At 32.9% G+C, this 16,656-nt stretch overlaps 1 protein-coding gene across 2 annotated transcripts in view; it reads left to right on the forward strand.

The window, feature by feature from the left end:
* Positions 1 to 2,016: 2,016 nt before the first annotated feature.
* cue (Low-density lipoprotein receptor repeat domain-containing protein cueball) overlaps positions 2,017 to 16,656 on the forward strand; it is a 96,089-nt gene continuing 81,449 nt past the window's right edge. For both annotated transcript variants that reach the window (XR_015072123.1, XM_085959800.1), the window contains exon 1: positions 2,017 to 2,201. Coding sequence is in view for 1 of the 2 variants with exons in the window: in XM_085959800.1 (XP_085815926.1) it covers positions 2,135 to 2,201 (67 nt within the window). In the remaining variant the exon portion in view is untranslated. The remainder of the gene's footprint in view (positions 2,202 to 16,656) is intronic.

Genomic DNA, 16,656 nt, shown 5'->3' on the forward strand with positions numbered 1-16,656 from the left:
AGTAAGCCAGTTCCCATAAATTTTGTGTTCCCTGAGCGACCTTCATTTCTCTCGTTCTTGAATATAAAAGTCTCCACCTTGAAAGTATTTTTAACTTTTTTATATCGTATGAGGAAGTAGCAGAAAGTTTAACTATTGTCGAATTGACTTCAGGCCCAATGAAAAATTATATACTTACTCTAAAAGAGGATGGCAGTCCGAAATATTTGGGAAACTCTGGCATAATATAGGAACAACTGAAAACGATTACTGAATGCAGATATTATGCATTACATGGCATTGTGTTCACACCGAATATCAATTAGATATAAACGAAAAGGATTTCAAAAATCTCAACTCAGTTCTAGAGTGAACTTGCAAAACTATTTTTTAATGATAAAAATAATTCATTACTCATTTATTAGTCATTACTCATTACAATCATTACATACCTAATTATTTACTGGCGTTTAGTATAAGACTCCATTATAACGGTTTAAGTTATTTTTGTTAATTTTTCTTTAATTTAAAACATTATTAAAATAAAAAATAAAATAAAATTTTCATTCCAAACCATCATAAAAATAATGTAATATAAATTATAAATATCATATTATTATCTGCAATCACTAATAAAATAATTATAAACCTAACGTATTCAACTAATGTGTGTGTTGTTTTGTTTGATCTTGGAATTTAAAAATAATATTTATAATTTTAATGTTTTCAGATACGATTATTAAATTTAAATAACACGATTCAAGAAAATGGATCAATTATATTTTTATATCAATTTTTATTTATTACCATTACAGATGGCAGAAAAGCATTAATATCGAATCAAATGTCACTGTGAGGTAATTAAATTTTTAGGGTACGAATTTTAATTAAACACACTTGACATTTTTATTTGTGGTGCGACGTTTATATTTTGTATACAGCGATGTTCCAATTAGATTGATTTAAAATTTAAAGGTTTGAAAATAAGTAAATACATAAATGTCGTTTATTATCAAATCTGTGCATCGAATCAATATAAAATCATCTCATTCAATCTAATTGGAGAATTGCAATCTACAAATAAATGTAGGATCACAAACATTTTTTTTCTTTCAAAATCGTGCAAATTACCGCCCGCAGAAATGATAATCGAATAGCATCAATATTATGCAGCATTCTGAAATATGCACAAATCTTCAAAAAAACCTCAAATGGAGATGGGCTGGACACATAGCTCGAAGAAGAGACAATCGTTGGACAAAATTAGTCATCCAGTGGTATCCAAGAAGTACAAAACGTCAGCAAGGTAGACCTAGAGGCCGCTGGATCGATGAAATGATAAAGTTCTGTGGAAGTACGTGGCAGCGCAACGCACATGACCGAGAGAAGTGGAAGCAGCTTGAAGAGGGCTTCATCCAGCAGTGGATAGATTTAGGCTGGATGATGAAGTATATAATAGACCCACAGGTATAATAATCATTTTGTTTCATGAATGGTAGGTACGTTTTTATCTATTATATTGTAATAGACGTGATAAAATAACAAATATATGGTAATTGTGCCGCAGATGGCCGTCATGGGCTTTTATGATTTTTTTTACGAAAATAGTTTATTCCATGTAGACAATTATAATAAATACATTCTTCTGTCGGCGCATATGCTTTTAGATCCAATAATTATTATTAATTTAAAATTTGAAATTTTCATACATTTTGATGCATCATTATCACAAACTAAGATTATAATATTAGGTTGGGGTAGATTAGATTAGGTTAGGTTAGGTTTGGTTTGGTCAAAAAAGAAAGTTATAATAGCACATTAACCCTATATGTTGTAATAGACGTGATAAAATAACAAATAATATTACACCAAACTTTCATTACTATACTGTCGTAGATAAAATTAATATAGGTGTTTTGGAATAGGGGATTTATATTCAAGTTCAAAATCTTGGCAACACTGGTTCCTAATACCGATAATTAAATGCGAACGTGAGAAATACTCAGTAAATAGCGCGCATGCTCAATGGGTGAATTCAGTCTTGTGTGAACTGTGGCATCGGTCGTAGTGTAGTGTTAAGTTTCTCCGGTCTACTTGACAGTACGAAATAAAACGATAGAATATTGGATTTAAATGACATCGTAACGAATTTAAAATGTTTTTGAAGTTTTTTATAAGTTTAGTGTGTGTGGTTTTATCTGCCAGATCAATAAATGCCTGGGGTAAGTTTATGTTACAATTGCAAAACCGATTTCAAAATATCTTTTTCGCACACAAGTTTTGTCATAGTGATCTTCAAGTTTAAATTACGTAATTACATTCTTTTGAATTAAATTCACATCTGTTCGCATGTCCATCACACAATAACACACCAGTGAATACGTAAAGTTGCATATTGTGAAAGTTAGCCTGCACATTTATATGAGACAGTATATTTCTTGCAATAGATAACCTCAAAATGTATGTAAACCTTAACTTTAAAAATCCATGCTGTACCTTACAAAACCGCATTCATCACTATCTCGTTCAAGTATTATTTACTAAAAAATAACGTTGTTTGTATAAAATTGAAAAATCTACTAGTAGGTAAGTACTTAGTTTTAATTTTTTTACATTCTCAATGTATCTATTTGCAGTTAGGTACGTGGCTTTTTTTCCACTTCAATTAAGTATGTAGGTAGTTGCTATATTTTATGAAAATATAAATAGGTAAGTAATAAATTCGATTAGGTAGTAAATAGTATTTTTATTGGCTTGAATAATTTTATTATCCAGCTTCCAATATACTTTGTACCATATTGGTGTACTATTCTGCTGATATTAACTTACTTAATAAAGTCCATCTGGCTTTGTATTTCTTGCGTTTTATGGCATCACGCTCTGACCGTCATAAAGTAACACATCAAAACTGGCTTCAAAGCTTTTGTCCATGCGACTGGCTTCCAATACTTCTAATAATAATAATTTAATTTTGAAACGTCGGCCTATAGCGTCGTGGGTCCCAGGTTCGAATCCTGGGTCTGGCAAGTGCACATATTGTTTTTCAATTTGTGTGTGAGTCAGAGTACGGACATATTAATAGGATGAGCAAGAGGCTGACATCCATTTCTCGTAAAAAAATTAAATCTGTCATTACAAACCTCCACTCTGCGGAGGCCCATATCTTATTAGGATCGGACATGGTCGGATTTTTTTTGAAATGCACGCCTCTGAACAACAAACTGAAAAATAATGATTTTGTTTCTCTGACTCTGAATTAAAAAAACAAAAGCCAAAAAGAATTGTATTTTTCATTTACAAAATTCCCTCTCAGTATGTAGGCGCGAATCATATATTGGTGTGGTTTTTTGAGGTAATATTTGAAAATATTATAGAATAATATTTGTAATATACCTATCTTATGATACTTACCTAATACAGAACCCATTACCTAAAACAGTAACATGTTTGTCATGCTGTGGATATTCAGATTTTACTGAATACTTTTGATGGGCGATTTTCAAAACAAATGAATGTATGTAGTATATTTTGCTGTCACTCCTTGCGTGTGGAGTGGGCAAGCTAAATTTTATTAACCTATTTACAAATTAGTTGTCAATTGTATTTTGATAACAATATTCCACTTTTTTGAAAGTAATATGAAAACCTTTTGATTTTAAAAATATACACCACATCTTGTTTGTTCCCATAATAGCTAGTAATTCTTTTAAAATTGATTGTAAAATTAATATATAACATGGCAATTGTGTCAGAATGTTGAAACCTGGGGTTTTACCTAGTATTAACATCTCCAATCTACTGACATGAGAGAATATATTATTGTGTCAATATATTTCAAACGCCCACGGTGGCCGCGCGGCATAAGCGTTGGACTACAAAGCCGTGGGTCCCAGGTTCGAATCCTGGGTCTGGCAAGTACAAAAATTGTTTTTCAATTTGTGTGTGTCAGGGTATGGACCTAATAGGTTGAGCAAGTGGCTGACATCCATTTCTCGTAAAAAACAAAATCTGTCAATAATAAACCTCCACTCTGTGGAGGCCCATATGATCCTATCAGGATCGGACATGGTTGAAAAAATAAAAATATTTCAAACAAATATACTAAATATTTCATTGTATTTATATGTAGATACTTAGTAATAAATAAATATACGGATAATATATTATGCTAAAACAATATTTTTAGAATATACATATATTACATCATTTTCATCCTAGAGCCGGAGTGCAAAGTTATGATTTATGAAGCATATACCTACTCTAGCGAATCTTTTTATTACTGTAAGTAATTAATTATGTTATGGACTGAATGATAAGGACATCCTGTATACCTGTATAATGCCCTGGCATAGTGATATTATTTATTATTTTAACCGGACAAAATTAACACAAACACTACTTTCCCTTTTTTCGTTAACTCTATGGCAGGGGGGGGGCAAACTTTTTGGATGGAGTGCCAAATTCAAGAATTCAAAATGAGCGACGGGCCGCAAGTAAAATACCATTTTTAGATATACACTATTTATTATCACGAAAAATAAACATTACAAAAAATTAATGAGAAGAATGAAACTGTTGTACATTTTTGAACATTTTTTTTAAATTCATGTGTTAATTTTGTAGTTGATATTCTCAAAACTGCTTATGGGCATCGGAGATATTTGATCGTAAAGAATTTTTATTGAGGTTCATGATCGATAATGTTTGTTCACATATATAGGTTGATCCAAAAATAACGAACATTTTTCTTGCATAATCTTTAAGTTGGTCGAATTCGTCTGAATTAAGGTCTGAATTAATTTTTGTAAAATTTGGAGATTTCTTCACGACGATGCAATTCTCTTAAATCAGTGTCACACTGCAGATCAATAATCTCAAGTTGTAGCTCTGTCGGTACACTATCAATATCCATTGATCTACATACAATATCTACATCCAGAGCGAGATAACAATCCGAAATTTCTTTCCATTCATTCCCAATCGATGTACAACGTAGAAAATAGTGGTTATATAGTGTGAGACGAGACGCAAGGAAGACGTACTGAGATAATACATTTAAGAAACAACAAGTTCTTCAAATTTTAATCTATTGTCAATATTTTTTTAAAAATACATAAAAAGTTATTCGTAATTAGAAGTACAATTAATAATGGCGGGCCGCAAAAAAATACCCGGCGGGCCGCACTTTGCCCGCCCCTGTTCTATGGTATATAATATATCTCCTGTTGTATATAAAAAGAAGAATAAAATAAAATTGTACATAACAACACGTTTCATAACAAAATAAATTGAGTATTTTTTATTATTTAATACAAGTCAAAACAATAAATTAAATAAACAATTAATTAATATAACTATTTATCATTTTGCCCAGGTTTTATGTATTTTGCCCAATTAATCACTTCATCCGTAAATGTGCGCCGATAGTAACGACTTGCAATTTTATTACAACGTATATTCGCTGATACCTATATCTGATTATGAAATGAGTTTAATCTAAATCAGACCGCAATAAAAAATGTTGTATTTTTATATCAATTAAAGTATGTAACTATACTGATTTGGTGTATTATCTGTATTTTCGTATTTATCTTACATATTATAATTTTTCAAAAAAAATTATCGTTAAATGCGCACTGGTCTTCTGCGCAATTCCAATTAAATAAAATAGTATTTTAAAGTCGATGACGACAGATTAACAAAACACACTAAAATAGCGTTACTGTCATTTGCACAACGCACTGAAAAATAGTTAAATTATACACAGTGACGGCCCGTGGGTGCAGGCAGACTATTCGTCCAGGGAACTCGGAAATAATGGTAACTGAGATACCTAGCGGGTCTGAAGTAACAGGCAACCGATCTCTAGTGTGGAAGATTATGGAATAAACTTAAACACGTGTCAAGAATACCGTTGCCCTTCGTTTTGAAAGCTCTCGGCTTATGCACTGACGCTCATTCAATATTGGTGTATTTGAAGGTTTCAACACACACTATTGCACGTCTATAATGTGTGATTCATTTCAAGACCCAGCGTCAAAATGTAATGTATTGGGGTATATAGCCTATCGGAATTATGTTTATTAAGAGTTTATTATAAGAGATTATTACATAAGTGAAACGGCAAATAATTTTCAACAATAGGTGGGACGAAATTTTTCACTCGTCGCGAATCGGAGACCGACAGTCGAGGTGTAAGCACGTCAATTTGTTTTGTGATGGCGTAGGAGGAATATATTTTTAAATCGTGTAAAGATGACTAAAAAACGTTACCCATTTACTTGAAAAAGAAAACATGTCAATGAATATACTATTATTATTACTAATGTAGCAATAACATAACATTAAATGGACGTATGTTGAATTTTTATGACAAATCATATTTCGTTCGGCTCGCGTCATTTGCACAATCCGCGCATCGCCTAGTCACGATCTTTTTAGACCATGCCTCAACTGAAGTATAGCCTTAATCTGTTCTGAGTATGCGTCGCATAGCGGCGGCAGTTATCCAAAGGGCGGCACACATGAGGAGTAATGAGTCGGTTTATAAAATTTACACATACCTACATATAAAATGTTATAATATCATAAATATTTTTTCATTTAATAATAAATTCAGTTTACTGGTTGAGAACCTCTGATTTTTAAACAATGATCTGTGCGAAATAGGAAGTCTTAAATCTAAATAGAATTAAAGGATACATTTAATGTTTTAAACTATTTCCTGTAAATGCATTGATTTCGCGAGTGAAGTAAATGTTTGTCTTTGATGAAACAAAAGTATATTGTTACTTCATAACTTTACACTCCTCTAGGATGAAAATGATCTATTTATTTTCTTATTAGTACACACATATTATATTAATACAAGTGAATATCATTTATTTTGATCTAATTTTATGCGAGGTCATCAGGCAAAGAGACGTATCGATGTAGAAACAGTGCAAAGTTATAAAACGTATAATCTAACAATGAGGCAGTTTAGAATACTAGGTTCTTCGTTGTCAGGTTCTTTTTGTCAAAAATAAACACTTATAACCTTGTAGTATAAGGCTAGCGATATCTTGAAAAACACTAAAGAGTATCCAAATGTTGATGATATTGTATAGATTAATTGATAGGTTCACTTTGGTACTTAAGCGTTTTTTTTTTTACATAGGTCATTCAATCGATCACAGACTTATAAATATTAGGTGTACAAGAAACACTGCAACTATCACAATATTATCACGAATATCGGTAGCAATATCCATACTTCCACCTATTTTTAAAATATCGGCTTAGGAGGGGGGGGGGGGGTGGAAATAGCTGTGCCCAATCAAGTCGCTTCGGGTATTGATATATTCCACTTGCGTGAGCGTTAGATGCTGTCTACTTAGTTCGATCAATGTACTTCCTTGTTTTTTATATGATTTTTTATAGATAAATCTACTTGATAAATGTCGACTCATTTTCTTTATTTTTTCATATCATGTTAAAAATTATGCTTAAGGGCCTACATGCCCAACGTATGTCAAAATCGTATTTTCAGAGCATAACCCTGGACATCCCTTAAACGTTATAGATAATCTATTTATATAATTTTGAAGCCTTATTATCCTTTATATTTATTTTAAACATTAATTTGTTGACTGTATAAAGTATTTTTAAAATATAAAATAGTATTCTTTTAAACCTCTCGATCTAATGTTTTAGAATATAGTCATATTTCAGTACATCCATGTGCAGTGGTGTTAAGATTTTTAAGGTTTATTAATTTGTAAACGCATTTACAAAACCATTAGTAAAATCTCCATTTTGACCTACGTTGGGCATGTGGGCTGTTAAACTTGTGATAATGTTACAAATACATTTTAATGTACGTATTTTATATGCAATTGTATTCAAATTATGAATTTAACTGTACCTTCTCGTAGTTCTTTTCCAAATGCCTGTATGTATGAATAATATAATAATTTATTAGGTATCTAAATATGTACTGCTGAAAATATTAACAAAAATCTCGCAGTGGCGTACGTGGTCTAATTAGCCCAATTTCTACGCGTGTGACGTGAGGTGCCATGCGTACACGCGTCTGAAATCTCTATAGCACGGGCTCCCAACTTTTGTCGAGTTGCGGACCTTCTCTTATAACAATCAAGTGGTCTGCGAGCCCTACCATATTAGCGTATACATAGAGGCATTTCATTTTAGTACAGTGAAGACAACACATTGAAAATAATGCACACCTAATAAACTATTTCTTTTATTCAATGAATAATTCACAAGATTTGAGAATGTAACATATATTTTTTTTATATTGAGCATACATAATTTGAAAACACCTCTGCGCTATATCTATTCTATACACAAGAGGCGGCTATTAATTCAATTCAATTTATTTTTTAACATATTGTGGACATTACAAATTATAAGTTTTAAACGTTCACAACATGACATGATATATAAATTAATAATAATATGAAGAAAAAAGTAATAAAAACGATAAAAATTAAAATATAAAAAGAGAAATAATATAACATACAAAAGCAGTGAAAATACAATTATACATCTATAGAAGTTCAAAGAAATACACCGAGTTTGCTATGGAGACCCTATTTTAAGAATTTATAAAATAGCGTCCACCTATATAGGGTAGTTTATCATATTTATGTATTGATGCGGTTAATTGTTACAATACGTTAAACGTCTAAACTGTCAAAAAGTGCTATGTTTTAACTAACAGCACCTCTCTTCGCTGTGTTAACTTTAAGAGCGAGTTAGACAGTTTTGACAGTTAGACGGATAACTTATTGTAATCTCAATATATAAGAATGATAAACTTTTTATTTTTCAAATTTAGAATTTGCGTTTACGTATATACCTACTTTATCTCACCTTACCCCTTTTAATACGTTTTCTCCCTGTCTCACTCTCTCCTACACATTTATATGCGTTACAGACATATCGATATATGTATTATAGATAAATCAAGATACCTAATATAATTGTAATTACTACACTTTCTCTCACTTTATTTATGTTTACATCTGAATTTGCAATCGTATAATTTTTGTTCATTCGTTTTTGCACGATGATTGTCAATAGACACTTACTAGTGTCTGTTTACGGACTGCCAAAGCAATGATTTTGCTTATAAATATTATGTACTTTTAAATTTTATTTTCACTTTACCAGGGTGTCAGTTTTATTTGTCGAATATTACACTTTTTCTAGTGTGTTTTTTAATATATTCCACGGCTAACTGACCTTTGTCGCCTGTCAATATAATATTATTCTTTCCCCTTTTGTTAATTTAATAATTGAATGTTTGTTCCCACTTTCTATGATTTTCGGTTGACAAGGTTAATCTATATTCGATTTCCTGATTGTCACAGAAATACAAGACTTAAGTATACATACTTCAGCTTTTTCTTACAAAATAAACACACTAGTGAAGGTCCATATTTAAAAAAAAATTTAGAAACATTTCGAAACCCTCACGGGTGTTGCGGCATGGGTTGGATACATTTTTTGCCGATTCTTGGCTATATTCTGTACCGGATCACCATGTCTCTGCAGCGGCCGCTCCTTGATTCTGTTGATTTAATTAGTAATTCATACATAATTAATAATTATTAATTTCGTGCATATGTTACGCCGAATGTGCGAAATTGACTATTACATGAAATGGGCAACATTTTGCTTAATTCATGTAATAGTCAAGCCCGTTGCCTTATTCATGAATTAGGTAAATTATCTGCCGAGTGTGTGAATTCGCCAGGGTATGGAATTCTTAAACTGTCAAGATGACAGTAGAAAAAGTAAATTTAATACGGATGGTTTTATTAGTTATAATTGGACGTAATATAATATTATTAGGTTAGGTTAGGTTTTCTAATTCTGAAGTCAACTGAATGTCCATTTTGAGGTTAGCTAACAAGTATCAACAAACTATCAAATCATACTATCACAAACAAACAATCGACCATTGCACGATTGATACCCAAGCACGTCAAATCGCGAAAATACCTTTTAATAAAATTCTTTCGTTATCATATTATAGTTCTAGTTTTTTTTTTGCACATAGTAAATGGATATGAACGTCATTGTAGTTATTGATTGGATATGTTTATAAAATCAATGACATTTGACACATTTGGTTAGTTTGATTAGTTGCATAAAACACCACCGGAGCGCGACCATCTATTTTGACCACTGCATGAGCATTATTTGACACATTTGGTTTAGTTGCAAAAAACACCACCGTAGCGCTACTATCTAATTTGCCCAATGCATGAACTAGGCAGAAAAATTACTTCCGAATTCACGCACTTGGCAGATATTTTGCCTAATTCATGAATAAGGCAACGGACTTGCATTTTTCATGATTTAGGCAAATTTTGCCCATTTCATGTAATAATCAATTTCGCACATTCGGCGTAACACATACAAAAATAAATACGACGTTTTAAAATATAATTTTGTCAATAATTAGCCCATATTAAAATTACATATACAATTATTTTTATTACAATACAAACACAATTCTAATTATGGGAATACATGGCGTTAATGATTGGTAATTTACAATTACTTATCTATCGACCCACGTTACGAATTATGAACTGCCGATTTTTCCGAGTTATGCCATAATAAACTGTATTAAATGATGGTTCCAATTTTCATACGCCGGGAAATTTTTGTGGGTATTACCGAAAATGTATATTAATAATATTAGGTAATCATACTAAGTAGGTAAGCGAAAACAAGCTATTTTTAAATTAAGAATACTAACACTAATTCTTTCACGGTCAATAAATAATTAATAAAAACATCTGACAATTCTGGATATCTAAAGCCGTATTTAGACCAAGCGAGCGAATGTTTGTTCTTCCCCCACTCTATCGAAATTCTCATGACGTAAACGCTTTTTGTGGAGCGAGCATAATAATTTCGCTGGAGTGGGGGAAGAACAAACATTCGTTCGCTTGGTCTAAATGCGGCTTTACGAGATTCAAGAACTGATGCATTTCGTTCAAAATATTTCCACTTTGGGCTTCTTATAAAATAATAAAATGTACTTATCAGGATTTTTTTTAATATCAGAGAAACTTAGATGCTGTCGTTGAGGTTCAAGGAAATTCTGTAAGTAGATGATAGTACCTACTTTATTTTTTAATTTTAACGGTAGAACATATTTGTTCACAAACGAAGGTTGTTATAAAAGAATAAGACATACACTTTTCAAAGGTTTTCAATTATTTACTTAGTATTTATAATATTCTTTTATATTTTGTATTGTATTTGGGTCTCAATTCCGTCTCAAATTTTCACGTTTACCATGTTTGGGGTAATTTACACCCGGAGACCGGAATGGCCAATAACTAACAATGCAACCTTAGTCCACTTTGAGTAAAATGTCTTAAATGAGTATTTTTTACGCAAACAGGCGGCTGTATTCACCGCGGCGGCCCTGGTCATCTTAGAAGGAGAATAAAAGTCGTTAAATCAAATTTAGTAACCGCGGAGGCCTGTCAATTGGCCATTGCACAATTGCCAATTATTATTGATTGGAATCATATTAGTTATTTATTAATGTAGACTTTATCGTGAGACATCTCTCACAAGCATAGTGAATTAGTATGTCCTCGATGCCAAAGTGGGCACCTTACACACACAGTATACTTAACTACATATTATTATGTCGATCGAATATACTTAATAATATGTATTCGTATTCTATTCTTGACTATCTTTAACTATGAAGCATCGATTTTTGTTTATTTTATTTAGAACAGTGCTTACCAAACTTTTTCGTATCACGGCACACTATTCAAATCGATCTTCTTCAATATCGTATCCGGAAATTTGTACGTAAACAGTTCACCGCAGGACACTTATTCGTGCGCCGCAGTACGTGAAACATGAATTCGTGTAACATTGAATCAAATGAGTTCTTCGTTGAACATTTCACCGTGGAGTATATTTGTACGTATGCTACAACATGTGGCGAATTTTATGAGATGTCTTTACTAGGTTAGGTTAGGGTTAATCTAATTGGAACAGTTCTATTTGCAAACTATCGCCGCATTTTGTAAGATACGTACAAATGTATTCCACGGTGAAATGTTCAACGAAGAACTCGTCATTTGATAAAATGTTAATGTTTCACGTACTGCGGCGCACGAATAAGTGTCCCACGATGAACTGCATACATCCTTCAATATAGGGTCCACACCGAAATCATATTTGACATAATTAAAAAAGCATTTCAAGTTATAGGTACACATTTAACATATTACATAATTTGAAAACATCACACGACATTCCGAAGGGATTTGAATCTGTAACTGCTGTATTCGCGCCAGTCTGCTTTTCCAATTAAGCTACGCTCATCCTATTTCCTTACGACGATTTTAACTAGTAGTACATTGTAATTGGTGGACCGAATTGTATGGCGTAATTGAAAAAAAAACCGCTATACGTGTGCTATGTTTTGTGAGTAATATCTAGATTCTAGAACAGTATATTTTTTTAGGCTGGAGTGCTTTTGACCGCCTGAATAATGTCTTCAAAAGTGACCTTCCACTGTGCCTAAGCGCAAAGTGTTCGACCAGTGTGTGCTTCCCGTGATCACATATGCGTGTGAAACATGGACCTTAATTAAAAGAGAGATTCAGAAACGTAGAAAGTAGCACAACGTGGTATGGAGAGATGCATACTGGGCATATCGCGAAGGCACAAAAAGAGGAATGAGTGGATAAGGAAGCAGCCAAGGGTTTGCGATGTAATAGAGTTTATTAAACGCCTTAAATGGAGATGAACTGGACACATAGCTCGAAGAAGAGACAATCGTTGGACAAATCTAGTCATCTAGTGGTATCCAAGAAGTACAAAAGGTCCGCAAGGTAGACCTAGGGCCTCTGGAAGTACGTGGCAACGCAATGCACAGGACCGAGAGAAGTGGAAGCAGCTTGAAGAGGCCTTCATCCAGCAGTGGATAGATTCAGGCTGATGATGATGATAATTTTTTAATATAATTCTTAAAAACTATTTTTTTTCCTGTGAAATTCTGCTCGGCAAGTCAGACAGTCGAAAAATAATCATTTGGGAAATTTTGGCATGCGTACGTAACAAGGTTCGCTGACCCTGTCGTCGGGGTTCGTGACTTTGAAAAAGGTTGGTATTATAGCCCTAGCACACTGACCATGTCACTCTTTTTTTGTAAGCCTTGCAAATAGTTCTGCAGGAAATGAAAGTAATGAAGTAATAAATCAATAAATCTTAAATACAAAGTAACCTTGATCTACAATGGTAATAATTGTTATTGTATTTATCTGAGTATATTAATTACATAGATATTAGAAAATGGTTTATTGACATCGAATGACCGGGTTAAATAAATACCGTCGTACATATCCGGTTACTCTTGTTATAAATATATTTCACGTGTACGGAAATTTGTATGTTTTATCGGAAATAGATGGGCGTATAGTACCTATTGAGATCAAATACATGTTCTTCTTCGTCGTGTCTGGTCTTCAATAGCTACAATGTGTTGGTCGCTCCAGAAGTAGGCGAATTCAACACCATTTTCCTCAGCTTGTAGGATCTCGTCGAAATTGCAGCCTACTGGACAAACCATAGACTATAGATACATCTAGACGCCACCCGTTGCACTGCTAAATGAAGCCGCGTGCCGTGCGTTTGGTTTGTGGGCGAGCGAACGCATTCGTCTACAAAATATGTTCGAGACCATAGACCATTTCGCTAGTGCTCGCACTAGACGCTCAGAATTAAAATATAATTTTCTATTTTTTTTACGTTATATAGTATTTTTAAGCGGTCAAAATGCAACCATTAGGTAAAGATATCCATAATTTAAGTTATTTTAAAGAAACACTAGGTCACTGATATTAAAATATATAATAAAATAATATACAAATAAATTATCACGAACATGTATCAACTTACCTATGAAACGTAATACCATCTTCTTGCTTATCAGTACGGCTACTACATTTTAATACAACACACAGAACCATCTTTTCTACTTAATTAAATAAAAATATTTACCACTGACTTTATGTTTAACACAAAAAATAGCAATTTTAGTAACACGGTTATCGACGCTTAGTTATGCAATAAGCGAAGATTTGCCGGCTACACCGTAGCAAACCATCTCCCAGATCTGTAAACCTTTTATCTTACTCTAGCGCGTGTCGCAGAGATTATAAGGGTATCGAATACTTTCTCACTCGCACTTATGCATCGTTTTTGTTCAGGCCTTGGGACAAACCTTGCATGAAAATAGGTGTTCCGTATTTTGTATTTCGTCGCATTCCGATTCGCAGGTATGGTCATAGAAGAACCCCCATTTCAACATGTTGTCTCGTGAGCGCCCTACCGTGGTTCACAAGTCTGTTTAGGGCTTTCCATGTACGGTATCCGAAATTGGCTCCCGGTGGGAGATGCACTGCTGGCTTTACCCAATCTTCGAGACCCTGTATGCATGTATACACATAAGACTTACAAACAGGGAATACAGAATTAATGGGAACAGAAATACCTAACGGGTGTGAAGTAACAGGCAACCGATCTCGAGTGTGGAAGAATATGGGATACACTTTAACACGTGTCAAGAATACGTAATTCTGAACTTGTTCTTCGTTCTGACAACTGATCTCGGTTTATGCAATGATGGCTAAGTCGTTTTTCCCACGTCACATTAGCTAAATTTAGATAATGAATCGGCATTTGCAGCTTACATCCTTTAGACACAACGTGTACCTTTTTAGTCATGTACAACGTTTTTATGCAATAAAACCTATTTTATTTAAAAAAAAAAAAAAAAATACAGAATGACGCCCTTCTTCCGTTCTAAAGTCGATATAATATATTAGGTGTATCATAATATAAATGTTAATATTTACATTAATAATTTCTCTTCGATTTATATATAAGAAATACATACATACTTAGTTAAATATTTAATCAAAATAAATATTTAAAAACAACATGATTAAGTATGTACTGCTTTTATTTCTTCAATATTTCGGTGCATTTTTACTATCCTCTTTCATGGATTGTCAAAACCCGTCAATGTCTGTGACGTTTACGTAAAACGGGTTACCAACTTAACCTAACCACGTAAGCGAACGCGTTGGACATTTCGTACTTAAACTTTATACGTCACGGTTTTTGACACAGTGACGCAGTTTGATTTCGTGATTTCCATATTTTTTAATGAAAAAAAAAAATCGTTTTTAATATAATCAGATTAGAGTCGTTTGATAGCCGTAGCAATAAGCCGCTTAACTGGAATTATTATTTTTATTAAAGGAAAACAATCATTTTTTCCCCTCGTGCGACACGAAGTTTCAATTAACTACGCAGAACAAACCTGTTTTTAAAATAAATATCACAATATCTTAAAAAAAAATAATTAAATAAACAAACATACATATCAAATATCTTAATAAACTATACGTTACCTCCGTATAAACATACTACAGGAGGACCTCGACTTTCGCACATAATTGGTTCCTGAAAAGGTGTGCGAATGTTGAATGTTCGAAAGTAGAGGGTAGTAAAAAAAATTAAACTGTGTATTTTGAAATATATATTTATCAAGTAAATATAAGATGCTTAAGAGACATGTTTAAGTGGGGTTTGCGGGTGTTTCCCTTAAAAAGTTATCAAGAGTTAACTGTTTGCCACTCTTCTTTTTCTTATTTTAAATGGTAAATCTACAATATTGCTTAACTGCTGGCACGAAATGTAAAGTGAACCAATCTTTTAATATTAACGCAGTAAACCCAGGCTTTTTTATTTCATTACTGGAAGCAATTCTTTATCCTTCCCTTTCAATGCTCTGGGATTTTCTGGTTGGTAAATTAACATTGGCATCAATTTTAAATCACCAGCCAAGTTTCCACCAAGAAGCAATGTCAATCGGTTTTTAGAAGGTTTATGCCCAGGGGCAAGTGATTCTTCCTTAGATAAGAATGTACGACTAGGCATTTTTTCCAAAATAAACCTGTGTCATCTACATTAAATATGTGGCTAGAGGAATATTCTCCATCTTCAATAATTTTGGATAATGAGGAAATAAATTTTTTTGCAGCATATTTATCCGCATCAACCGATTCTCCAGTGAATTTAATGTAAACCAACCGTTACTTGCTTGAAAAATCGTGTTAGAATCTTCTTTTTCTAGCCTTCCAATCTTTGTACAAACTAAGAGCCTTCGCTTGAATAATTGAAATATTCAGAGGGACATCTTTTTGATGTTGGTCGTCGATCCATGATGACAAAATATTTTTCCATTTCATCCATAACTATGCCGTGTCTTTTGGAAACAACCTTTAAAGATAATATATTTCCACAATTTTGAACGTATTCCTTAATTTTATTTTTCAAAATTGAACATATCGTATCAGACCTGTTTGTATCATACGAACGTCCGATTGAAGCAAAAGATTCACCGCAATTAGAACGTCATGTGAAGTTTATAAGTCCTTGATTTCTTTTTGTTCGTATCAACACTGCAGTTTTTCCGTTTCTCACTCATGTTTATAAATTTTTAGGGTGAAATATTTCAAATGAAGAAAATTAGCAAAACGCACAACATGACACGCCCGCACGCGCTCCTGCGCAAGACTATATCAGCTATCCTAGCTAGCTCACAAGCAA

This window comes from Rhyacophila brunnea, unplaced genomic scaffold, assembly GCF_057557595.1.
Source record: "Rhyacophila brunnea isolate RB1 unplaced genomic scaffold, BYU_Rbru_1.0 scaffold_9, whole genome shotgun sequence".
Classification (NCBI taxonomy): domain Eukaryota; kingdom Metazoa; phylum Arthropoda; class Insecta; order Trichoptera; family Rhyacophilidae; genus Rhyacophila; species Rhyacophila brunnea.